This window comes from Plutella xylostella, chromosome 31 (genome assembly GCF_932276165.1).
Source record: "Plutella xylostella chromosome 31, ilPluXylo3.1, whole genome shotgun sequence".
Lineage (NCBI taxonomy): Eukaryota > Metazoa > Arthropoda > Insecta > Lepidoptera > Plutellidae > Plutella > Plutella xylostella.
The window spans coordinates 1,213,365-1,239,877 of NC_064011.1; the positions used below are offsets into that span (position 1 = coordinate 1,213,365).

General features: G+C 40.4%; 1 protein-coding gene across 1 annotated transcript; it reads right to left on the reverse strand.

Moving 5' to 3' along the window:
- Nucleotides 1-1,806: 1,806 nt before the first annotated feature.
- LOC105382965 (RNA polymerase-associated protein Rtf1) lies at nucleotides 1,807-26,276 on the reverse strand. Its single transcript, XM_048632306.1, has 20 exons — nucleotides 26,121-26,276; nucleotides 24,916-25,033; nucleotides 22,447-22,546; nucleotides 18,066-18,193; nucleotides 17,529-17,595; nucleotides 15,793-15,912; nucleotides 13,425-13,523; nucleotides 12,837-12,892; nucleotides 10,587-10,697; nucleotides 10,010-10,127; nucleotides 8,539-8,560; nucleotides 7,980-8,121; nucleotides 7,481-7,592; nucleotides 6,968-7,073; nucleotides 6,409-6,540; nucleotides 4,424-4,665; nucleotides 3,856-4,024; nucleotides 3,186-3,365; nucleotides 2,750-2,870; nucleotides 1,807-2,031 (listed from the first exon to the last, which is right to left on the reverse strand). The coding sequence occupies exons 1-20, from the start codon at nucleotides 26,187-26,189 to the stop codon at nucleotides 1,922-1,924; spliced, it is 2,322 nt and encodes a 773-aa protein (XP_048488263.1). The 5' UTR covers nucleotides 26,190-26,276; the 3' UTR covers nucleotides 1,807-1,921.
- Between the last annotated feature and the right edge of the window lie 237 nt (nucleotides 26,277-26,513).

The following is a 26,513-nucleotide window of genomic DNA, read 5'->3' on the forward strand; positions in this document are numbered from 1 at the left end:
TGCCACTGATTTCAGTATAATGTCCTATCCATCCAACGAATACCATAGAATCACAGTGATATTGCGACATGCTATCGTCGGATACAACTACAACCTCATGTCGCCCGGTACCAATTTACAGCTTAAGTAGATGTGATTCGGTTCATAGGGCTTCTAGAAGCTATTAGGCTTTCTAGATAGCACTGGAAATCGCGAATACATACAGGGTGAGTCTTTCATAGGTGCACATCCGGAAGTATGTCACAGAGCTTTTCATTCTGAACAACTTTTGTTATGACCTTGGGATATTCCCAAAAAAATATATATTTCCTCCCCATGCACAGTGTCACATAAACTACCAATTTTAGGATGGGTAAGCATCTTTTTTCCGTTACATCCCAAGGTCATTATAACAAAAGTTGTTCAGAATGAAGAGCTCTGTAACATACGGATATGCACCTATGAAAGACTCACCTGTATAGCTACTATGCTTGAACATCTTGAAATTAAACTTATCCGTATTACCACAAAAAGAATTAACAACATTTCAAGTTTATAATGATATTTGACAGATTCATAAGACGGTTGCCAGCTGTAAACATTAGTTGAAGACTGTCCATGGTGTGGTAAGCTAGTTTAAAACTGGATACACAAAACAGATTTATATCGTTCTCAATTATTTAAAACTTTTTTTGTGGAAACACAGATACATTTTGTAGGTAATGGAAGGTTTAATTGATTTAATTACTTATTTATATTTATTGCTTATTAATTTTCTTTTAAAGCGTGTATTTAACAATTTAATGACAGTGTCGTTAGCTTCGTTATAAATCTAAGTGAATTCGAGAAATATCCATGAAACAAACATAAATAATTGTGAACTAACATGATCACTAAAATCAAAGCTAAATTAATAATCGTAGGATTGTTAATACAAATAAAAATAAAAACACAAAATATAATAGTTGATTTAAAAAAATCATTCTAATTTTTATTTAGAAAAATGTTACACATTTGTACAATAATTAAAATTACACAAAAGTAATTTGTATGGGTCAAAACAAAACTTTGACTAAGATTTATTAATAGCTGCATAATATTTTGATAAACTTCGGATTATGAAAACAGAAAATGAGTCGGCCATTTTGAACCACATAAACATCCGTTGTGTAGCTTTATTGGTCAAGTGATTTAAATTATATTAAAAATATATGCTTCTATGAATAAATCTTAGTTAGCACTGTTAACGTCTATTTTGATCACGGGACTTTTAATACATTTAAATCATTACATTATTAAAGTACTTATTGAAATTTTCTACAATAGTAAAGCTAAATAAAAACTATCGTTTATAAATACGGCGTATTATTAATAATAATAACTAGTTACAGCTAATGTTTTGAGTAAGCGCGTCTTTTTGAGTAATACCATGTATGTCGAAAAACCGATAATCGCTAGAGTGGTAAAAAGGTTCTAAAAAACTCGATGATCGATTAATAGAATGACGCTTACATATGAAACAGATAAATATTACCTCTTTATGATGTATGTTTTGATATTTTACGTCAAGAGAAAAAGTCTTGCGTATTCTTCTTACATAGGTTATTAAACTATAATCTCCCGCAAACCTATTTTTAATACCTGAGACAAAGAGGGGTGTTACAAGTTTAACGTGTCTGTGTATCAGTTGTCTGTGGTATCGTAGCTCCCAAACGGATGAACCAGTTTTCGTTAAGTTTTTATTCGGATCATAGATAATTTTACCCAGAAAGTTCCTAGCCATATTTATCAAAATCGGCTGAGCCTTTAAAATTTTATGCTATTTTTAATGTTGAACGGTTTTCACAGTTATAACCTCCGTGTAACATTGGTAGTGTACTCAAAACGACTGCTATAACGTAATCTTACAGTGTATCTTACGACGAGACTTCTTGTAGTACACTCAAATGAGTCCGTGTCGTTTCTTGTACTCGTCTAGATTGAGTGATCGTTTCGGCCCGCTGTCCTTGGCTTTCGTTGACAGAGGCTTGGGTTGGATGTTTGTGTTTACTTCTGTGGAAAAGAAAGAGATTTGAGGGAGGATTATTATCATATGATTGACCACACACGGAGTTATAATAAAATAAAGACTAAAGATAGTTCTGGTTTAAACCCGGATTTTTACCTCTCTAGACTATTAGAACTAAATATATATGAATAAACTTTATTAAAAAAAAAAAAAAATTACGTGGACCGCTTGTTAAAAATTTACTACAATGTAGCTAATGCCTAGTTTCACCACAGTCTGTTAGCTCATAAACACCCCTGTTACACTGTGAAGTCATCAATTATACGTTATCTCCATCTCCATATTAAATTCTTGACAGATGTGTCAAATAAAAGTCAACAACTAACCCCTTGTTATGATCTAACAGAGTATTGTGAAACTGGGGCTAAAGCTTTTTTACTGCCAATTTCAATAACTCTTTCTACCGATGACTGGTAGTTTCTGTCGTACGATTTTGACAGGTTGTAACTTTAAATGTGTGTAAATCGTATGAAAGTAACTACCAGTCATCGGTAGATAGAGTTATTGAAAAACTCTGTTATTTCCTAGTTCAGAGCAGTATTTCACCTACCTTTATTTAGCATTTAGCATTAAGATTTCACCTATTTTTAAAATACCTACTACCTATAGTTTTCTGAATAAATATTATTCTATTCTATATATAGTTTTCTGAATAAATATTATTATTCTATTGGCAGTTACAGTAAATCACCCAATACTCACTAGCTATAGGCAGATCTAGGTCGATGTTGATGTCGAAGTCGTGCAGCGAGTACAGACTCGTGTTGTCGGTCGCCTTCTGTTGGTCCGCCCTCTCTTTCTCTCTCTCCGCTTGCTTCTGCGTCTGAAAGAGATAGAATGAGGTTATTAAGGGGTGGTGTAAAAGTGGTATAGTAAGAAGAAGGGGGTGAATTAAAACACTGTTGTTGTAAGAGTTATAGAAATTCCAAAAATTAAATTGAGATATCAGGCTTCTGCGCAGGGGTACAAGGGTCAATGTTATAGCTGTGTGTGATTTATTTTTATTGAATGATATGTGGATTATTGGGCGAGAAACAAGCTAACCAGTTAAACGCGTAAGAATCCAACCAAAAAATAATAACGAATCGATACAATCTGTGAACGAATGAATGAATCAATGACTCATAGACCCACATACCTCCGCAATCTCCCTAGCAGTAGCCTCAGCAATCTCCTTCTCCTCCTCAGTAGGTTCCACTTCAGCCTCCTGAGCTAGTAGTTGTTGTGTCCGACTCGCGTTGGACTTGAAGTTCATGACCGGCTTGGTGTGTCGGCGGGTGAACGGGTCGTCTGTTTTTTTGCCTTTCATTGCTTTTACCTGGGGGGAAAAGGATTTTTAATATTTGAGTGATAAGAATGTAGGTTATGTATCTTTGACAATGTTGATTTATGGTGGAACCTGCTTAATCGAGGGCGTCTATAGAACTGATTTCGTAAACATACAAATCATCTAAGTAAGTACCTAAATGTTTGAATGGATAAGGCAGAAGCGGTTAGACAAGGTACAAAAGTGCGGTACATAGTATGAGGGAATTACACATTACGGGAAATGAATTCAATAATCTGTTCAGCTCTTACATGACATTGCTACTAGTATAGAAGAGACAGATAGAATATTCTAATCAATTTGTAGACAAACTGAAGTTACATATAGCTTTTATAATACATAAGCACAAATATAGCAGTCTTATCACTTTAAGCGTTTTACCAAGTCAACCTTTGGGTGGAAGGATATTTATATTATAGAATGTTTATTATCCTTATTTTTTATTATTGCACAATAAAGTCCTGTTTATTATTTTCCTTACCTCTTCCATAATAGCTTTCTCGGCAGTCTCCACATTGAGTTTTCTGTTTCTGTTGTTGATGTAGGATATGCTTTGTATAGACGATGTTCTAGTCTTGTCCAGATGGCTGGCTCTTTCCTCCAGTTCTTGTATTTTTGCGTTTAGGTCTAGCACTATTTCGTCGTCGCCTCTGTTAAAAGAATAAACGATGTTATAAATATGTTAATGGCTGTTTATCTTTGGTTGGGCTATTAGACTTTCCCGTGGGAATGCCGGGATACACTTTCTTTAGCCCCTAACTGTCTTCGAAATTCCGATTCAAAGAATGATGTGCCTAAATTATTGCCCAAAGATTTGCTGTACTGGCAAAAAAAAGCCATTTTTATAAAGTTCACACGGCTTTTCACAGATACATAAGCTATTTGACGGTGTTAAACATCTGTTTAATACTGTTTAAGTTTTTTGTGGTGAAACCCTTAAATTTTCAAGAATTAAATAGTCGATTGTTAATTCTTGGGAAAGGCCTTATCCCCAACTAAGCACATTTATCAGCATCAATGAAACAACAATAAAAATAAAAAAACCTTACCTCAATTGAGCAACATCTCTTTCCTTCATCAACTGAGTCTTCTTCATGGCATAATTCGTGGGGTGGGACCTAAATCTAGACTTCTCTTGTACAATTTTCTCTATATCTTCCTCCTTAAACTCGTAAATTAGGGCTTCTTTAACTTCTAGGATCTTCGACCGCACAAAGTCCATGGTGGGGGGTAGTTTTTTCGCGTCTGTTATCGCTTTGTGCCATTTTGTGTATTCGCCTTCCGTGAAATCCTGTCGGAGAATTATTTGAGATGATTAACAATAATTAGTATGTATGTTTTTATAAGAGAATGCTCTCTAACGACGATGTCCGAGTGTCGTAACATCAGTCCTCTGTTGGTGCGGTTGCCTCACAACTGGTACACCTTGGCTGTATATCGTACACGTCTATTATTACTGCTACTTGGACCTTTGTCATACTCATCCTTTGCTTACCTATCTAGGCATCTTTGCCTACCCATCGACGGGTTTTCTTGCCTACCCAAGAAGCGATTTTTGCCTAGGGATCCTCGCTTACCCACCAAAGATGTCTTACCTACCCACAGAAAGATTCTTGCCTACACATCTAGGGATTCTTCCCTACCCGTTTAGAGATTCTTGCCTACCCGTCTAGGGATTTTTGCCTATTCATCCAGGGATCTTCAAGGGTAATTCCGCCTACCTGATTGCTGACGAACTCCAGTCGGAACACTCTATCCTGCGCTCCGTGTCGCAGCTTCAGCCCCCTGTTGGTGCGGGTGCCTCCGAGTTGGTAGACTTTGGCTGTCTCGTACACGTCTATTATTATATTATTTCTTCGTACCTTTGTCACACTCATCGAGGGCTGTTTACCTACATATTGAAAGATTTATAGCCAACCTAACCCATTTGTGGATTTTTGCTTACCCAGCGAGGGATTTTACCCACTTTTTTTTATTTTTTAGTGGATTCTTGTCTACCCATTGAATAACGTTTGCCTCCCCCTTGAGGAATTATTGCCTACCCATCAAGAAATTCTTGCCTTTTCATCAGTGGATCCTTGCCTACCCAATAGGGCATGGTTGCCTACCCATTGACAGATTTTTGCCTACCTGTCGAGGGATTATGGCCTACCCATCGGGGAATCTTTGCCTACCTATCGTGGGTCTTTTGCCTACCCATCGAGGGATTCTGGCTTACCTATCTAGAGATTCTTGCCCACCCAATGAGGTACTTTTGCCTACCCACCCGGGCACCCGAGCCTACCTGATTGCTGACGAACTCCAGTCGGAACACTCTATCCTGCGCTCCGTGTCGCAGCTTCAGCCCCCTGTTGGTGCGGGTGCCTCCGAGTTGGTAGACTTTGACTGTCTCGTACACGTCTATTATTTGTGCTACTTGGACCTTTGTCATACTCATCGTTTGCCTACCTATCAAGGCATCTTTGCCTACCCATTGACGGATTTTACATACTACTGAGGGATTTCTTGCCTACCTATCGAGGGATTCTTGTCTACCCATCAGAGGCTCTTTGCCAACGCACTGAGGAATATTTGCCTACCCATTAAAGGGATTCTACCAGTTGCGTCCGCCTACCCAGACACTATTGCGTACCTGATTGCTGACGAACTCCAGTCGGAACACTCTATCCTGCGCGCCGTGTCGCAGCTTCAGCCCCCTGTTGGTGCGGGTGCCTCCGAGTTGGTAGACTTTCGCTGTCTCGTACACGTCTATTATTTCTGATACTTGGCCTTTGTCATACCTATCTAGGCATCTTTGCCTACCCATCGATGGGTTGCTTGCCTACCTAACAAGGGAATTTTGCCTACCCAGCGAGGGATCCTCGTTTACCCACGAAAAGTATCTTACCTACCCACGGAAAGATTCTTGCCTACACATCTAGAGATTCTTGCCTACCCATGAAGGCATCCTTGCCTACCCATCGAGGGATTGTTGCTTTCCCATCGAGGGATCGTTGCCTACCCTTCAAGATACCAGCCTGGCATATCTGCCTACCTGATTGCTGACGAACTCGAGTCGGAACACTCTGTCCTGCGCGCCGTGTCGTAACTTCAGCCCCCTGTTGGTGCGGGTGCCTCCCAGTTGGTAGACTTTGGCTGTCTCGTACACGTCTATTATTTCTGCTACCTGTTAGGGGAAGGGTGGGGTTAAGTTCACCGTTATTATTGACAGTAATTCAGTTTGTCTGTAAAATAGCATAAACGCAATATAGGGTACTGGGCGAGGCGATTTTAGTCAAATTTTCTTTAGTTAATCCAATTGTAATAAGGAATTTATTGGCATTTTGGCCACATTTGTAACCCCCAGAAAGAGTGTTTAATAAAAATTGCCATGAATCTAAACCCGGAAAATTTAACAGTTAAGTGAGTATAAAATAAACTAGGACAATAGGGAGAAAAACCAAAAGTAATTACAAATGTCACCTTAGCTTGTGCCTGATGAATCCCCAGTTCTAATTGGTTGTTTCAGTTTTTCCTCAACAATGTAATTAGTCAGGACCTGAAAGGCAAACTCGATTGTGCTGCCAAATTTTCACTTAGTTTTTAAAACTCACTCTGTATACAGGGTTGCCGTTGTTGTTCCCGATGCCGATGCGCACGAAGCAGCCGGTCACCACGCGAGCGAAGAACGGGAGGTGAACCAGCCGCTCTAGTTTAAATCTGTGAAACAAATATTAATTGAAAACATGAAAATGTTTCAATCGTTTATACCATGTTATCCTTACTAATCTAAGGGGATGTTTGTCGTCAATCGTACTCTTTGACGTAAAAACTAATACTAAACGGATTTTCATGAAACTTTTTGTGAAGACAGCCAGAAGGGCTAGCGCGGGGCCCAATTAAGACGTGACAAAAGTTTTGCATTGCGCTTACTAACAACGCGCAGCCTGAAGAGCTAGCGCGACGGAGAACTTTTGTCACGTCTTAAGTGCGCCCCATGCTAGCCCTTCTGGACTAACATATAGGCTTCTTATACCGGAAGAATTCCAACAACAAAACTTTTTTAGCTGAAACGAAACTAACGGGCTGTTGATACATAAACGTTGCTAAATTAAAGGTAATTTTACCTGCTAAGTCTGAGTTTGTTGATCTGATCCCTCGAGTCCGCGTATCTCACTTCGACCTCTTTCTCTCTTCTGTCCTTTTCTCTCCTGTCCTGTGTCGTCTCTTCTTCGCCGCCTGAGAGAGAATAGAGGGAAAATTGATTTGTATAGTTAACAAGAGAGATATTTAACCACGTAGTTGTGGTGTGTGGGAATAAAGGATCTAAACACACATTTACAGCGTGATCAAAAGAGCCGAGATGTGGTGACTCAGAAGGTAATTCTGTAATTTTCACTTGCTACACCACTTTTCCGACAACCTGTATACAGGGTGTAATAGTAAGACCATTCCGACGAAAGGTGGTGACCAAGAAAACTACAGTTAAACGGTTTAGATTTTTAAAATATTTTTCTCATTTAGAACACTTTTACTACTGAATAAAAATAGGTTTGGTAAGTGGCTGCAAAGCGGGTCAGATTTGGTCATTCTCTTTTTTTGAATACCCAGCCAGTACACACTTACCCGAAGACTCCGACTCGGAGCTGCGGCTGCGGCGCGGCGGCGACTTGTCGTCCGACTCGGAGCCCGAGTCGTCCGAGTAGATGTCTGAAGCCTTCAGCTTGACGGAGCCTTTGGATGACCCGCCTATTAGGTCTTCGTCGTCCTGTGGGTAGGAGAAAATTGTGTTGTTATGTTTGTAATTTACTTTTATGGAAATGCAGATGAGTGTCATGAGCCTTAAATTAAATAATATATATTTTTAATTATTGCGTCAAGTTTCGGACAAGTTAATCTATTAGAAATGCCATCGCGTTCTGTCGCTTGTCGTCGACGTTGCGGTTGCTAACTTAATTAATGGTCCTTCGAGCCGGATATCCATGAGCACCCTGTATATAGTCCCATGCAACAGCCTGTAGACACTCACAGTGCGCTGTCGGTTCTTGTGTCTTATTTGTAACCGCTTTCGGCTTAAAAATAAGGGTGCTATATGTTTAAAGTGTCTATGTCTGTCTGTAGTAGTGTAGCTCTCAAACGCCTGAGCCGATTTTCGCTTTATTTCTTCGAGAACCCTGTATATTACGTCGCGCGGGGTTCGGAGCACCCTGTATATATAAGACACTCACAGTTCGCTGGCGCTGCTCGTATCTATTATACTTAGCGAAGCGCCAGTGGTATCAGTGTATCTTTCTTTGATAGTCTAGCTTTCACACAGCTGGAGCGTTTTTTTTTCTTTAAACAACCTGTATATAAGCCCAGCTACTTATGAACACCCTGTATACACTCACGGTCCGCTGGCGCTGCTCGTGGCGGGTCTGCTTGGCTCTCTTTTTTTGATAGAGTGTAGCTCTCAAACGGCTGGACCGATTTTCGTTTTTTTTCTTTGAGCATCCTGTACACACACTCATGGAGCACCCTGTACACTCACGGTCCGCTGGCGCTGCTAGTGTCTATTATGCTTAGCGCGCCAGTGGTGTTAATGTATCTTTCTTTGAGTGTAGCTCCAAAACGGCTGAACCGATTTTCGTGATTTTTTCATAGACACCCTGTATAAAGTCTCATGCAACACCCTGTATTTATAAGACACTCACGGTCCGCTGGCGCTGCTCGTGGCGGGTCTGCTTGGCGTCGCGCTGCGCCCGGAGCGCCGCCATCGCGTTCTGTCTCTTGTCGTCGACATTACGTTTGTTAACTTACTTTATGGTCCTTCGAGCCGGATATGAAGCTTTCTTTATGGTCTTTAGAGCCGGATTTGAGCTAGATACCTATGGATATGAATGTATGATACTCACAGCCCGTTGCTAGTGTCTATTATGCTTAGCGCGCCAGTGGTTTCAGTGTCTTTCTTTCATAGCTCAAAAACTACTGAACGGATTTTCGTGATTTTTTCATAGACACCCTGTATACACACTTATGCAACACCCTGTATATATAAGACACTCACGGTCCGCTGGCGCTGCTCGTGACGGGTCTGCTTTTATATGCTTAGTAGGTATGTATCTTTTTTTGATAGTGTAGCATCCCAAACGGCTGAACGGATTTTCGCTTTTTTTTCTTTGAACAACCTGTATATAAGCCCAGCTACTTATGAACACCCTGTATACACTCACAGTCCGCTGGCGCTGCTCGTGGCGGGTCTGCTTGGCGTCGCGCTGCGCCCGGAGCGCCGCCATCGCGTTCTGTCGCTTGTCGTCCACGTTGCGTTTGTTAACTTACTTTATGGTCCTTCGAGCCGGATATGAAGCTTTCTTTATGGTTCTTTGAGGCCGGATTTGAACTAGAGACCTATGGATATGAATGTATGATACTCACAGCCCGTTGCCTCTGCTAGTGTCTTAGTCGGAAGCCCTTTTGGCTTACTATACCCTTTATAGAAACTCTCCTACGTTTAAAGAGTCTTCGTATCAGAGTATCTTTCTTTGATAGAGTGTAGCTCCAAAACGGCTGAACCGATTTTCGTGATTTTTTCGTAGACACCCTGTATATAGTCTCATGCAACACCCTGTATGTATAAGACACTCACAGTCCGCTGGCGCTGCTCGTGGCGGGTCTGCTTGGCGTCGCGCTGCGCCCGGAGCGCCGCCATCGCGTTCTGTCGCTTGTCGTCGACATTACGTTTGCGTTCCGTTTTCAGGCCGAAGCCAAGGGGAGAGGTTGAACGCTCGGATTGTTCTGTGGGGAAAGGATAATAATATGTCGTCATAATTGTAAAGAAACGTACATAATAGAGATGTGGATCATCAGTCTACTTCTTAGCGTGTTGGTCTTTTTAGCGAGTCTGTGAAAAACAGTAGGTATAGCTTAAGCTTACAAGGATTGGTCAGTCACTGTTTTGGCTGGAAGCGGATATATAGGTGATACATAACTCGAAGAGTCTCCCTTGGTGCACCTTTTCATAGGTATTCAACGTTATGGTATAAGTTCCGCAAATTGCCATCAATATGTCGTCGATACAAATTATTAATTTGTACTCACAACTGCAGTGTTTTTACTAGAACGTAGTGTAAGACGCTCTCTCGAAAGGTGGCTGGTACTTATTGGATGCGGAAAGCTATAGACTGCATCCAGCAGTGGGCTTCCATAGGCTGATAATCATGATAAGTGGATCTATTTTAGTATAAATGTAATTACCTGAAGCATCCTTATCGTTGCTATCCTGTATCTCGCCGGGGCTGGGAGATAGTACTTCCTTCTCTTTCTCTGGCTCTTTCTGTCTCTGTTCTTCTTTCTCTGTTTCGGCGGCTGTAAAATAAAATTCTTTTGTATTAATAGTTATGAAATTAAGCTTTCATTTGAATATAATATTATTGAAGGGTGTTTAGTTTAAGCAGAATAGAATATCATTTTATTCAACGTAAATTTTGTCGGATGCCCGACTGGTGTAGTGGTAAGTGACCCTGGCTGCTATGGCGAAGGTTCGGATCGATGCCCTACCGGGGCAGATAATTGTTTAATGAATACAGATATTTGTGCCTGGGTCTTGGGTGTTAATATGTAAGATTATTTATCTATCCATTACAGGAAAACATTTTCCCTGTGTAAATTATTGTAATTATTTGTCGATGATTAGATTAACTGCCAGATTCAATACTCTATCTATCGATAGCTCACAGTTACTATCATTCGATTTTGACACACAAAAAGTTGCACTGTGTTAAAATCGTATGAAAGTAACTGACAGCTATCGATATATATAGTTATTGAAACTGGCAGTAAATACATTCTAGTCTAACTAACGAACCTTGCTTCTCCTTCTCAGGCCGTCGCTCCCTGCGTTTGTTCCTCGCCTGCTTGCGTCTCGCTATCTCTCCGGGGGACGCGCCGGCCGATTACTTACATGAGTATTTAAACGTTTATATTGCTCGTGGGTGTATTATTACCCGACTACGGCGAAGCAAAAAGGAGGGTTATTGTTACTCTTTTGTACCATGAAATAGTCTATAGTCTACCCCCAAATTCATAGAGCTTTTTGACACTTTACAATAGGTTTAAAATTGACCTTGTAATATACGAATTTCATCTTTTTGACAGACGGTTTTTGAGTTTTCTAACCACTAAACCAGTCGGCTGTCAATAGACTATATGACATAGACTCTAGTCTAACCAACCTTGCTTCTCCTTCTCAGGCCGTCGCTCCCTGCGTTTGTTCCTCGCCTGCTTGCGTCTCGCTATCTCTCCGGGGGACGCGCCGGCCGATTACTTACATGAGTATTTAAACGTTTATATTGCTCGTGGGTGTATTATTACCCGACTACGGCGAAGCAAAAAGGAGGGTTATTGTTACTCTTTTGTACCATGAAATAGTCTATAGTCTACCCCCAAATTCATAGAGCTTTTTGACACTTTACAATAGGTTTAAAATTGACCTTGTAATATACGAATTTCATCTTTTTGACAGACGGTTTTTGAGTTTTCTAACCACTAAACCAGTCGGCTGTCAATAGACTATATGACATAGACTCTAGTCTAACCAACCTTGCTTCTCCTTCTCAGGCCGTCGCTCCCTGCGTTTGTTCCTCGCCTGCTTGCGTCTCGCTATCTCTCCGGGGGACGCGCCGGCCGATTACTTACATGAGTATTTAAACGTTTATATTGCTCGTGGGTGTATTATTACCCGACTACGGCGAAGCAAAAAGGAGGGTTATTGTTACTCTTTTGTACCATGAAATAGTCTATAGTCTACCCCCAAATTCATAGAGCTTTTTGACACTTTACAATAGGTTTAAAATTGACCTTGTAATATACGAATTTCATCTTTTTGACAGACGGTTTTTGAGTTTTCTAACCACTAAACCAGTCGGCTGTCAATAGACTATATGACATAGACTCTAGTCTAACCAACCTTGCTTCTCCTTCTCAGGCCGTCTCTCCCTGCGTTTGTTCCGCGCCTGCTTGCGTCTCGCTATCTCTCCGGGGGAGGCGCCGGCAGATTGCTTACTTATTATTACCCCCAAATTCATAGAGCTTCTTGACATTTTACAATAGGTTTAAAATTGACCTTGTAATATACGAATTTCATTTTTTTGACTGACGGAAAGAGTTTTCTTTCCGTCGTATGTTTCAATGTCAATTTTAACCTTGTTGTAAATTTAAAATACTGTCTATATAACTAACCTTGCTTCTCCTTCTCAGGCCGTCGCTCCCTGCGTTTGTTCCGCGCCTGCTTGCGTCTCGCTATCTCTCCGGGGGAGGCGCCGGCAGATTGCTTACTTATTATTACCCCCAAATTCATAGAGCTTTTTGCCACTTTACAATAGCTTTAAAATTGAAATTAAAATACGAATTTCATCTTTTTGACTGACGGTTTTTGAGTTTTCTAACCACTTAACCAGTCGGCTGTCAATAGACTGTATGACATACACTATAGTCTAACAAACTAACCTTGCTTCTCCTTCTCAGGCCGTCTCTCCCTGCGTTTGTTCCGCGCCTGCTTGCGTCTCGCTATCTCTCCGGGGGAGGCGCCGGCCGATTGCTTACTTATTATTACCCCCAAATTCATAGAGCTTTATGACACTTTACAATAGGTTTAAAATTGACCTTGTGATATACGAATTTCATTTTTTTGACTGACGTAAAGAGCCGAAATTCGTATGTTTCAATGTAAATTTTGAATATCTATCTGTCTATGAATTTGAGGGTTAGATTACCCGACTATGGCGAAGCATAGAGGAGGGTTATTGTTTCTCTTTTGTACCATGAAATAAGACTATAGTCTAACCCCCTTATTCATAATAAAGTTAGTGGACGCTTTAGCTATTGAACTGTTTTGTGCCTCTCTGTCAAAGAACAAATTGTTCTCTGTCAGAAAACAATTCAATGTTCAATAGCTAAAGCGTCCATTAACTTTATTATGAATAAGGGGGTTAGACTATAGTCTATATCATGGTACAAAAGAGAAACCCTCCTTTTTGCTTGAAATTGAATAAGTGGGTTACTAACGAACCTTGCTTCTCCTTCTCAGGCCGCCGCTCCCTGCGTTTGTTCCGCGCCTGCTTGCGTCTCGCTATCTCTCCGGGGGAGGCGCCGGCAGACCGACGGGCGAGGCGGAGCTTGCGCTCTATCTCCCATCTGTGGGGGTTGGAGGGAGGGGTTTTTATTATAATAGTTACAAACAAAAATAAATCCACAACAAGTTTCGTCAATATGTGTTTTAGTATGTCAGAATAAGGATGAGCGTTGGGTCAAAACGACGATAGGTGTATTCCTGAAAACTGAAAGGTAAAGTGCACATGACGCGACGTCGAATCGTGTTATGTATGGGCGCCCTAAGCGTGCCAGCAGCAATATGTATGGATATGGACACTATACTGACCTCCGGTCTTCATCAGGTCTCGTCGTTCAGTCCTGAATATCCCCTGTTTTCCTTCCTTTCAGTAACTATATGGTGTTATTTTCCATAAAATTAACATAAAAATCTCCTTTACTATGAAGGAAACAGTGTCAATACCTGGTCTTCATCAGGTCTCGTCGCTCTATCCTCTTGAAGATCTCCTGTTCTCCTTCCATTCGGTAACTAGATTGCGTTATTTCCCATGCAAATCACATAAGCGCTAGTAGCACATTAGCTTTAGTATGACATAGTGATGTTACCTGGTCTTCATCAGGTCTCGTCTCTCTATCCTCTTGAATATCCCCTGTTATCCTTCCTTTCGGTAACTAGTTTGCGTTATTTCCCATACATATCACAGAAGCGCTAGCTTTAGTATGTAGAGAACAGTGTACTGACCTGGTCTTCATCAGGTCTCGTCTCTCTCTCCTCTTGAAGATCTCCTGTTCCCTCTCCTTCTCGCTCATGGCGGCGCGCGGTCCTCTTCATCACATATTATTATAATATATACATAATATTGGTAACTAGATGGCGCTAGTTTCCATACACATGACATAAAAGCCACCTTTTGTATGAAGAGTGAACTGTGGATAACAATACTGACCTGCTGCTACAACACGGGTTCATTATCGACTTAGATAAACGTGACTATATCGCAATTCGCCATAAATACGGCGCTCTACTTAGGTAGTATCGACTTCAGTAAGAAACCCGTGTCGCCACAGGCGTCGTCTTGATAGAACGCGCGATTCAGAGACATCGTCTGATAGTGTGGATATGGACGATGTCTGAATGAGGATACTGACCTGGTCTTCATCAGGTCTCGTCGCTCTATCCTCTTGAAGATCTCCTGTTCCCTCTCCTTCTCCGTATTTCCATATTCAATAAATATAGCGGTATTGGTAACTAGATGGCGCTACTAGCTTCCATACAAATGACATAAATGCCACTCTTTGTCACTATATCGCCATAAATGCGGCGCAGTGATTGGAGGCGTATTAAATTAGTCTATCGACGTCTATTAACGAACCCGTGTAGCAGGCTTTGATGGTTCGCGATTCGCGTTTTATTATGCAGCGCCTGAAAATGTGGATATGGACGATGTCTGAATGCGAATACTGACCTGGTCTTCATCAGGTCTCGTCTCTCTCTCCTCTTGAAGATCTCCTGCTCCCTCTCCTTCTCGCTCAAGGCGGCGAGGCGCGCGCGGTCCTTTTCATCACACATTGTTATATACATAATATATATTGCTTAAATATTGGTAACTAGATGGCGCTAGCTTCCAAGTGAAATAAAAGCCACCTTTTGTATGAAGAGTGAACTGTGGATAACAATACTGACCTGCTGTCGCTACACAGGTTCCTAATCGACGTAGGTGGATGATAAACGTCATTATATCACGATTCAGCATAAACACGGCGCTGTGATTGGTGGCGCATTAAACGAGTTTATCGACGTCAATAACAAACCCGTGTCGCCGCAGGCGTCGTCTTAATATAACGCGCTTTTCTTACACGATGGTTTGCAATTCGCCTTCTATTAGGCAGCGCCTGACACTGGATATGCCTATGATGTAAATAAATAACTGACCTGGTCTTCATCAGGTCTCGTCTCTCTATCCTCTTGAAGATCTCTTGCTCCCTCTCCTTCTCGCTCATGGCGGCGCGCGCGGTCCTCTTCATCACACATTATTATATACATATATATTGCCATATTCAATAAATATAGCTTTAACATTGGTATTAGTAACTAGATGACGCTAGTTCCATACAAATAAAATCAACGCTATCTTTTGTATTAAGAGAACTGTGAGATACTAACCTGCTGCCACAACACGGGTTCGTTATCGACATAGATAAACAAAACTTTATCGCAATTCGTCATAAATACGGCGCTCAGCTTAGTATCGACGTCAGTAACAAACCCGTGTCGCCACAGTCGTCTTGATAAAACGCGCGTCTCTGAGACAATATCTAATAGTGTTGATATGGACACCACTTGTCTACTGACCTGGTCTTCATCAGGTCTCGTCTCTCTATCCTCTTGAAGATCTCCTGCTCCCTCTCCTTCTCGCTCATGGCGGCGAGGCGCGCGCGGTCCTCTTCATCACCCATGAGGTTTTCATCGTAACTGGGGAGGGAAATAATAATAATAAATGATAGTAAGAATATCGTGACATCATCACCTAAGGGTCTCTGCACATAAGCGTAACGTAAAGTGATCGCCTTTTTTCTTCTGTCAACTAGGCGTTCGCGAACTGGCGTTCTACTGGTTGATAGAAGAAAAAGAGGGGATCCGTTTACGTTACGCTTATATGTGCGGTGACCTTAAACAGCTTAATGCCCTCTGCCTCTACGCAGAACTACCAAAACTATATGCCGAAAGGCTCCCGAATGGAATCCGGAATTAGGAGTGATTTGGTCCGATGTAAAGCTGGCTGCTGTCAACCGACAGATATGGAAAACTGATGTGTTTGTCTTCTGTACTGTACGGTTCCTTTGATGCCATTTATTACCAGTTTCAATACTCTATCTATCGCTAGCTGACAATTTCTGTCATAGATTTTGAAGTTGCATTCTGTCAATTTTAACGAAGGTAACTGTTAGCCATAGAACAACGCGGACTCGGGTGTACCCTCGGGAAGCGTCATAGCGATCTTTCTTGATACAAAAAAGTCTGCCAATTTTTGCGGGGGGAAATTTTACCATTTACCATGATTATGTCTCATGGGACATATCATTATGAGTTTTAATTCCCAGCAATAAGGGTTACGTGAAGTGACATTTAATAATGAACACAGTGTCTTCATTTTTCTTGCCAATTGATGTAACAATTATCGATAAGTGTTATCGATGAATTCGAGAACATGGGTTAGAAATACTAATTTCAAATTAATTAGGTATAGTTAAATTTAACTAGGAATGATTAATAAACGAAGTCACCCGCTTTTCGCTGTACATTTATACTCACGTGATAGGTCGCGAGCCGTACCGCCGTTTTTGAATGAGTACAATGCACTGAAGTTGTGAGTAAGTGGGCAACCCGACGGTCAGATGCTTTCAAGCCGCCCCGTCGGGCGGCCTCTGACTAGGCTTAACGACAGCTGCCGAAGCAGTAACCGGGACCCACGGCTTAACGTCCCGTCCGAAGCACGGAAGCGTCCAGAAAAGAACCATTTGAAATCGGTAACTCATGCTGTACCTACCAATGGCTGACCGTGTCAGTTGTTGCTTAACCTCAGTGATCAGTTACGATTACTGAAGCCAATTCGACTACGGACGCTTCCCAACTATGACCTTTTTTGTCGATTAATACATATCTACATACCAGTACATCACTATTGCATTTTTTTGACATTGGTTGCTAGGAAACAGCTAATAACAATAAACCATGACCAAATCTGTGATCAAATCCGGAATCCGGATATTCTATGAATTAAAGCTGTCATTTTAGTATGTAAACAAATCATTTTCTATGAAACGAACACTTTGCCAACTAGATTGAGTCTAGTGAAAATTGAGACTGCAACTAGTTTTTATAAATCGGTGGGCCTTTCTGGCCTACCACCCCGCCAGAGGGGAACGTCTGCCTATTTCGTCTCCAGACCATTCATACTCAATGCTGTTAGCTATCGATAGATAGAGTTATCGAAACTGCAGTTAGTGATTAATCACTAAAAACATATATGCATTACAATTTTTTGCGTTAAAATTTTAAAAGCGTGTTAAATAACACAATTTGCTTACCCATCGTCGAATTCCTCTTCGGAATCTATCATCGAATCATTATCTGACGAGTGCGACGACACCTCACCTGAAACAGAGCAAGTGAACCAATGATTTAACACCTCCATTTTGAAATTGTTTTTTTATAGGCACGACTTATACATACAATGCTTCCTGTGCGTAATCATAGCGACTGTATTTTCTTTATATGAGTAAAACGTAATAGTATTTGCGTCATCATCATCATCACCCCATAATCGTCCACTGCTGAACATAGGTCCCTCTTAAGGAGCGCCACAACACTCTGGCCTCTTTCTTCCTCATCCAACCACCACCAACCATCTGCCTAAGGTCGTCAGTCCAGTAGGCCAGAGGTCGTTTCACGCTAGGCTTGCTTGCCTATTTATGATCTTTCCAAATGATCTTGTTTACCCTACGTGTAATTGTTTATTTGGCATATAATAATGCTTGGTTCTTGCTTTATTTGGAATATAATTATGCTAGGTTCTTGCCAATGACATGACTGGGTATGTACATAATAAGAAAAAGACAGCCTACCTTCCTCCGGCTCACTATAAACATCCTTCTTCTTCTCAACAGGCGGCGGGGGCGCCTCCACACTCTTCTTTCTCTCCGGTTTCTTCTTGCTGCTGTCCGAGCGGTCCGAGCCCACGTCTGAGGGTTTTCTGTTGAGTGGGTTGTGGGTTAGAATACATGTAATTTATTAATTGCCTTCGAATGGAAACCGCCTGGAGGCAAAAAAACACACACATGTCGGCGTACAGTGGACGGCGAGCTGCAAGCGCAAGGCCTGGGCTGGAAGGAGGCCAGAGCGGTTGCTGAGGACAGGATGGCGTGGCGCTCGCTTGTAAAGGCCCTCTGTACCACTGTTATGACTTCATGAGATTGACAATGTTTGTCCATAATGTAGCATACAAGTTTTGAAAACAATGGACTTTATTTTAGTAAGTTTATTTTTGTTTTAATGCTAGACAAAAATAACTGTAACAATTTAAAGAGCAATAAAGAATTTGATTGCAGAGAAGGATTCTTTGCTATCCCTATCCATGATGATTCATAATCATCTACTCCTGCACATAGGCCACTCCCAAAGAGTACCACAACATTCCGTCTTCAGCCTTCTTCATCCAGCTACTACTGGCTACTTGTCTAAAGTTGTCAGTCCAGTGGCCTGAAGGGTGTCCCACCCTACATTTCCTTATATGGTTGTCCTTGAGGAATCAATAAAAATAATCACAGGCATATATAATTGAGATATCGCACATGACAATCCGAACCGTCATATCTTGCAAAATCGCAATTTTTTTTAATTACATTTTTGCATTCTACAGATCATGCTCTACAATCTGGTAAAACAGTCATATCTGTAGCTCATTTCTGGGCCGAGATATGGCACTATACGACTGTCTTGCCTGTTGTGATGCACACGCATTGTCAATGGACAAACAGTCATATTTTAGTTTAATACGCTGACCATGTCTGAAGCGCGGGCTCCGGGCGTTTTATCTTAAGTTAAGACAAGTGTAGTTACGAAATACGCAAAATGTGATGAATCAAAACGTATTATAATGAAAATAATACTGTTTTGCTTGTTTCGCACGTAGAATTTTCATTGTATTATTTCTAGATAATGCTATCTTGCCTGTTTTATTATTGAATTTTTACTAATTTGATTGTTGTATGTTTTTATGTGACGGTTTAGCTATGGGATTCGTCAAGATAATACTGTTTGTCCAGTTAAATCAATAATTTTTCTATGTCATAAGAGAAATAATACGGTTTGTACGGTTTTTAATGAAATTATTCATGGAATATTTGAGTTGTAGTAACATCATGAAGCTACATAAACGTGTTGCTAAACTAGTTTTGACGGCAATTTCTCCGAACAAAAGGCTTGGAACCTGAAGGGTATTGCAGCTAAGGAACCTAAGACTTCAGACAATTACTTTGACGATGATTTGGTTGACCCTACTTACGTATAAACCTGTCGAAGAAATAGTGACTCTGTCCAAGTTCTCCGAATCTTCCAGAGCAACAACAGCAACATTGCGAGCATGCCCATAGCAGTTCTGAAGTCTGATGTTTGCTTTAAATATTTGGCCCACTGGCATTTCAGCTTGAGGAAGATTTTAAAAGCTTGGTTGAGATCTCTTACGAATTACCTTATTTGTGATGTAGTTCTTCAGAGAAACGACGAGCATAGCTGTTTCTATTGCTCGATAAGCGACTTTAATCCGTTGGAGGAGTCCAACAGTCACAGCCGTTTCTGAACCAGACGTCATCACTGGCAGGGTGCACTGATTGAAGACCTTTGAGTTCAGACTTTAGAAACGGACTCAAGGTAAATGTGTGACGAAGTTTACCTTATGCAGGTCAACTTATAGTATGCTTGTCTTCTGCCTAGTTTAATAGTCTGCCCATTGCCCAAGTTAGACAAATTCCTGAGCAACTTTGATCTTTGGCTTCCCATGCAACTACCACCGAATTTGGTTTAATGTAAGCATTCAATTAAATAAGACTTATTTCATAAATACATATTACAGTGTACTTCTGTTCAGTTTTGGCGATATTAAATCCCTCTGTTCAATTACTCTTTGCAATTCAGTCTTGATTTGTGGTCCTAGACAAGCACACAGTCAATGCTATGCCAGTAGCGGCGTTTTACAGATACCTCAACACATCGATATAGCGACATTCAATTTGACATCTCTGCAAGGTTTCCAGAAGTGTCCACGTCTCGATGAAATATCCAAAGCTTTTGGTCAACCAAGGCCACCAAGTTTAATTGTAATCTTTGGTCTTCTGTATAATCTGCCTGAGGTTTATTTATTTATTTATTTATTCAAAAAGGAACACCAGCAGCTTAAACAACTTACATTAATAAATCATTTCTTAAAATTATAATTTTGTTGTAAAAGCCTATTAAAGGTGTACACAACATTCGTAAAATATCTATGACAACCTAAATAAAAATCTATATAAAATCAACAATGAAATAAAATAAAATAATAAAATCAAAAATGAGGTTGGAAATAGTGCTTGACCGACGGTACGTCCTGACCGTACCATCTGAATGTCAGCGCTTACCGTCGCGTCGTTTGCAAAATGCATTCAGTGCTTCGCTGACGGCAAACTGCGATACGTGTTGAATCCATGCGGTCGGTCACGCGGTCGGTCGCTCCGTCAGCGAAGCACTGAAAGCGTCCCTACAAGCTCATAGCTCGTTGGTCGACCGACACGTACGCTGACCGACGAACCCGATCGACGGCTGCACCGACGTGTCACACGAAATCACGCGCGTACCGTCAGCGCTGACCATCGGTCGAGCACTATTTCTAGCCTTACTGTTTGATGATCTATGGTGATTAAGAATTCGGCAAACTAATTAGTGAAACGGTTCTAAATGATCCTTGAGAACGTACATAAATTTCACTTATATAGCCTCGGTTAGAACGGTTTTTATTTAAAGTTCCTTAGAACGGTTACCATTGTTGAAAAAATACCACGACACTCTAGTACGATGCCTCCGGTGTTATACCAGTACAAGCAACCGACTTGCACTACTTCTTGAGCTGTCCGAGGCTTCGAGACTAGTAATACCTCCAGGTTTCAGAAGCTATGAGGTAATGCTGTCTGCACCAGGATTATTTTTGATTTATAGCTGCTCAAGGGCTATTCAAATCTTGTCCTTAGTTTTCAACTTCGTCTGGTGGTTCTCCCATGCTTCTTCTTCTTCTTCAATCCCGCTACTCCTCCGAGGAGTCTGGGGCTGACACGAGGCGCTTCCATCCTTCTCTGTCGTGGGCCAGCAAGTTGAGCTCTGGCCACTACTTCCCTTTCTCTTGGGCCTCGCTGAATATGAACCGCTTCCAGGTATGAGCTGGTCGACCGGGTCGCCTTGAACCGCCCTGGGGTTTCCATTGGAGGGCCACTTTCGGGATATGATCATCAGGTCTTTTCAGTGTGTGGCCCAGCCATCGCCATTTTCGCTCTTGGACGTCTATGTCTATAGGCTTTTGGTTTATAACCTTCCATAGCTCGATATTGGTGATGGTGTTCGGTCATTGTCTTCGTATGATACTTCGTAGATAGTTGTTCACGATCTCCCATGCTGCTGAACGAATACTTTCACCCGCGATTTAGCTCTACAGCTGCTTCTATAACTAGTGTATTGTAGAAACGAAGGTCTTTTCGTATCAGCTTCTTTATACGCTTGGTGAGGGCCTGTTATTCTGACGAAATGTTACTCACAATTCGCTCTCATAGTTTGTAATTATCTATTATGGAAAGCAATAAATAATAAAGTTGTTTTTGTATCATTCTTCGCTACGGCTTAAGAAACTATGCACTCTACTAAGTTCCTAATAATTTCATTAAAAGAGTACATAGTATTTAGATAATCAAAGGCTTAAATTCTGTTTTTTTTTGTAATTAAGTCTAAAAATGTCAAATATTGTTCTAAAAGTGAGATTTCTTGTTTTTAAAATTCGTGTTTAATCAATAAAAGGACCGATTTTCTGTAGAAAAAAATATATCAAACGCTTTGTATTATTAAATTTTCCCTAAAAGAAGATAAACCGTATGTATTATCTCGACATATGACAAATTACCAGCAAGTATGTAAGCAAAAAAACGGGCTATACAGTCATAAATATGAAAATCGAAAATTTTGACAGGCAAGACCGTATTATCTTCGGACCGCCTCAAAAAAACACTTGTAGATATAAAATGAAATGACTTAGGCTCAATTGAACTATATGTTTTTATTGGCAAAGAGTTAATCTACCAATCACAAAATAAATATAATTATTTTATTTGTTATTCTTTAAATTATGAGACACCAAACTTTCAAAACGCGATATCTCTAAACTACGTTTTTCAAGATATGACGGTTCGGATTGTCATGTGCGATATTTACCTGGAGTTCCTGCCTGTAGCTTTCTTGCTGGACGCCTTCGAGTTGTCACTGTCGCTGTTGGAGTCCGACCCTGATGAGGAGGAGCCACCGGACTTCGCTGCTGTGGTGTAAAGGTTAAGATTTTAGTAGAGGTATTACGATTACGGGTTAATTATCGACGACGATAAATTCCTATAATGCGAATCGTGATATAGTGTAGCATATGATAGTAGTGGCACTGTTTTCAATGTGATATTTAGAGAGCTGCAACTCCAGTTAGCTAACACGCCCCAACTGAGTTAGCTGTAAGAAGTGTACAGTTTGCTGATACTGGTAAACTGAATGTTTTTTTGAGTCAGCTGCCAACTAGCATATGATTTATAAGTCAGTACCATGTACTAGTGATGTAACGAATATGTGTTTTTGGATATTCGCGAATGCGAATGCGAATGCGAATATCTGATATCGATATTCGCGAATGCGAATGCGAATGCGAATATTCAGTTTGTGTTCAAATTTGGCGCCATTTGTAGGGTTTGGTGGCAGTCTCGTACTGAACGAGGTACGTTCCGTTCTAGGCGCATTCCGAATCAGACTAGCCAATACTAGTCGCAGTATTTTAAAGTAGCTTAACACTTTATTAAGCTCCGTAACTGTTACGACACATTGCGACTGTGTGCGGTTTCTGAGGGCGACATTACACGAAACATTTAAATCTATGGATGTCTTGCTCTGACAAAATACGCTTTTTGTTTGTTTAAAGAGTTTATTTACATTTAAGTCCTAAGAAACTATTTGAAGTCGGCTAATGCCGAATTTCGGGTGATTCCGACCATAGGCGATTTCTTCCAAACACAGCCATACTTTGAACTGTGGAACCATTCACCTTGATGGCAACTTAAAAACCTCGCTTGGGTTGACTCAGGGCGCAAGGACCGAGCGCGCGTGTTAAAACGTAAAATTAGTTAAAAAGTGCATATTTCGGCATTTTCGGAATTACCCGCACATCGGTTATTAAGAAATCAGTTAAGTTATTTTTATTATTTTTTTTTCATCCAAAAGATTGTAATTTTTGTTCACTAAGTTGTGAGTTTAAAAATCCTAGCTCATATTTTTTTACCCGGCTGCCGAAGGAGGAGGGTAATGTTTTTGTATTTCCCGACTAGGGTAATTCCAAATATTGGAACATTTTAATATGAAAATCTGTGGATCGGGTAATTTTGAATTATAAATATCACATACATGTGTAAAAGTTCTTCTAGACAGTTCTAGGCAAAAGTTTGCGAGGTTAAAGTTGATCGAAAAATACTTATGTACCTTTAGCTTAAATTAACCAAAACAAATTTTTCGATGTAATCGGAATTACCCGCATATGTTTGTAATTACCCTCGAGCAATGAAAAAAATATCAACTTTTGAAACTTAAATATTTACGAATTCCGAGGGTATTTACAGAATCCTATGAAACAGAGTTTAAAGCCTCGTATTCACTAGGCGACAAATTGTCGCCGAACCTGTCAAGGCACATGTCGTCTACGTGTCGCCGCGACGTCGCGCTCTGTTCTGCGACGTCGCACGCGACTATACAGCGACATCTACGTGTCGCAGAACAGGTTCCGTGTTTTGGCTCGCGAGACAGAACTTCCTGCGACATCGGTCTAGCGACCGCTGTTGCAGAGTGTGGACGCGTGCGCGACTTCTAGCACGCAGCACTAATTGCCACGGCAACCTCGGGCGACATGTCGGCGGAGACTGCTGGTGTGGACAGTCAAAATGTATCACGACATTATCAAAATGTTCTGAGAACACGCACCGTAGATGTTCTGTAACAGTCTCAGAACTTGTGCCCTAGTGAATTCGAGGCTTTAGGTTGTATATTCAAGTATACAAAGCGACCTTACATGAATAACAATAACCCAACCAGAAGGGCTAGTACGGAACGCATTTAAGACGTGACAAAAGTTTTGCATCGCGCTCATTCACTTCGCGCAGCCTCAAGAGCAAGCGCGACGGAGAACTTTTGTCACGTCTTATTAGCGCCCCGTGCTACATGGCCAGTTCTGATAATGTGACAAAATTTGAACATGTAGCGAACTCGACCAAAAACCTTTCGGAATAACCCACCTTCACTATATCTTAAGTTTCGTTTCCAAAAGTAAATAAATAATACCAAGTGATAAAATAAGACCGGTAATGTGATAAAGAGGGTAACTTGTAATAAGTAAAATGGTTATAAATTAATGGATTTCGATTTTGTTAACCTACCATAATTTTCAAATAAGTACTGATATTCGCAAAACATTCGCATAAAATTTTGCGAATGCGAATGCGAATGCGAATATCCAAAAAAATGCGAATATTCGCGAATGCGAATATTCGTTACATCACTACCATGTACCATTATAATATTGAAAATTGAAATACTTTTCCACCTTTAGGGATGAGAGTTGAGTTGCATAAAGTCTAAAGGCTTAAAAAACATGCAACTTACAGTTTTTCTTATCATCATTATCCCAGTCTGATTCGCTGTCTGATGTGTTCTTGGCTTTAGCGGGTGCAGACGGAGCGTCACCAGGCTTCTTCTTCTTCTTAGCCAAGTTTAGGAATTGCTGGAATATTAAATAGAATTAGACTGATGGCTGGTAGTGGTTGGATAAGGAAAGATGAGAGCAAAATGGAAGGTGTTCTTATTGATAAAGGCATTTCAGTTTTTACTTAGGAGCCGTCTCCGAGAAAATAGTGATGATGCCATTGTTGTGTCACAGATTTTTCATATGCTCTTATATTGATATAGATGGTGTCTCCTCATGGCTATATTATTGCTGAGTGGTTGAGTGTGGCAAAACTTCAACTTGTAATTCTCTTCCCGTGGAGATGGCCCCTTAGTGTTTCTTGCTATTTCATCACCTGATAGACAGTGCCCTTTTGAAGTTATGTTGCCGAATAGACTAAATTTAATATGTAGGGTTAAAAGGAAAACTGCATTCATTAGAGCTGGTATAGGGAGTAAGTGTTAGGTTAGTTGAAAGCTATGTCTAGGTCACACACTATGGCCTAGATGACTCATGTCCATGTTATTTTGTTTATATCTTAATTAGGTATTATTTTTCCCACCTTCATAGAAAAAGTCATGTGTGCTATTGTGATATAAAACAGGTACTTAATTTTTTTTTATAATATTGAGATAAATAATAGGAAGATAATTGTGTAAGTTTCAGTTCAGTTAAATAAATAGTACGACATAATCATAATAATGATGGTGATTGTGTCTATTCCACACACTACATATACATACCAAATTTACTGAGTATTTTAGGCTATGTTTGTCTGCTTTATATTATTAACATATATTCCCAAAATATAATGAATGTCGGTTATTTTTAGTAAGGAAAAGGTTTGGAAGAGCTTCAATGAAATATAACCAGACATAACACCGAAGACAACGTTAGATCAGCACAAAACGTTAAAAGAAAAAAAGGAGAAAGGTGTGTTTTAGATATGTTGTGGGACGAATTTTATTGATATTTAGGCCAAAATGCCCAGTCTAAATGTGTTATTAGGTTACAAAATCTTTCTAGAACAAAGATTTATAGCGAATTATGTCGCTGTATTACGCATTCTCGGAGAATAATATGAGATCCCTCACTTTCGAGTTTGTAGACAATTATCTACAGTTCTTCATTGCGAATAACTTACCGAATCCAAATCTGAGCACTCGCTGCTTGAATCTGAATCAATGAGAGGTTTATTTTTACGTTTAGCCATTATTTTAGTGAAAAAATAACGTAAATAATATGAGTCGCACTAATAGAAATCCAAAACCTGAGTTGCCAACGAAATTACTGAAAAAAAAACGATGCACATTAAAAAAAATAAGCTGTTTGTCTATGCTTGAATGATTAGTTCTCAGAATGATGATTCAGTTTCCGAAAAGTTATGTGATGTGATCAATAAATTAAGGGCGTTGTACAAAAGTAAAGCGCACTAATATTTCAGAGTTCAGAACTTATTTCTTTATAAATATTTATAAACTCTAAACTCATTACAAAAATGTCATCTTCTCGATCTTAGTTTTAATAATTTGTGCAG

Excerpts from the sequence above, each read along its gene's own strand:
- LOC105382965 (XM_048632306.1), bottom strand. The coding sequence starts at position 26,189 with ATGGCTAAACGTAAAAATAAACCTCTCATTGATTCAGATTCAAGCAGC. Across the intron at positions 18,194-22,446 it reads GCTACAGGCAGGAACTCCAG|AAAACCCTCAGACGTGGGCT; the intron begins GTAAATATCGCA and ends CCCACTCAACAG. Across the intron at positions 4,666-6,408 it reads TCGAGTTCGTCAGCAATCAG|GATTTCACGGAAGGCGAATA; the intron begins GTAGGCAGATAT and ends ATTCTCCGACAG.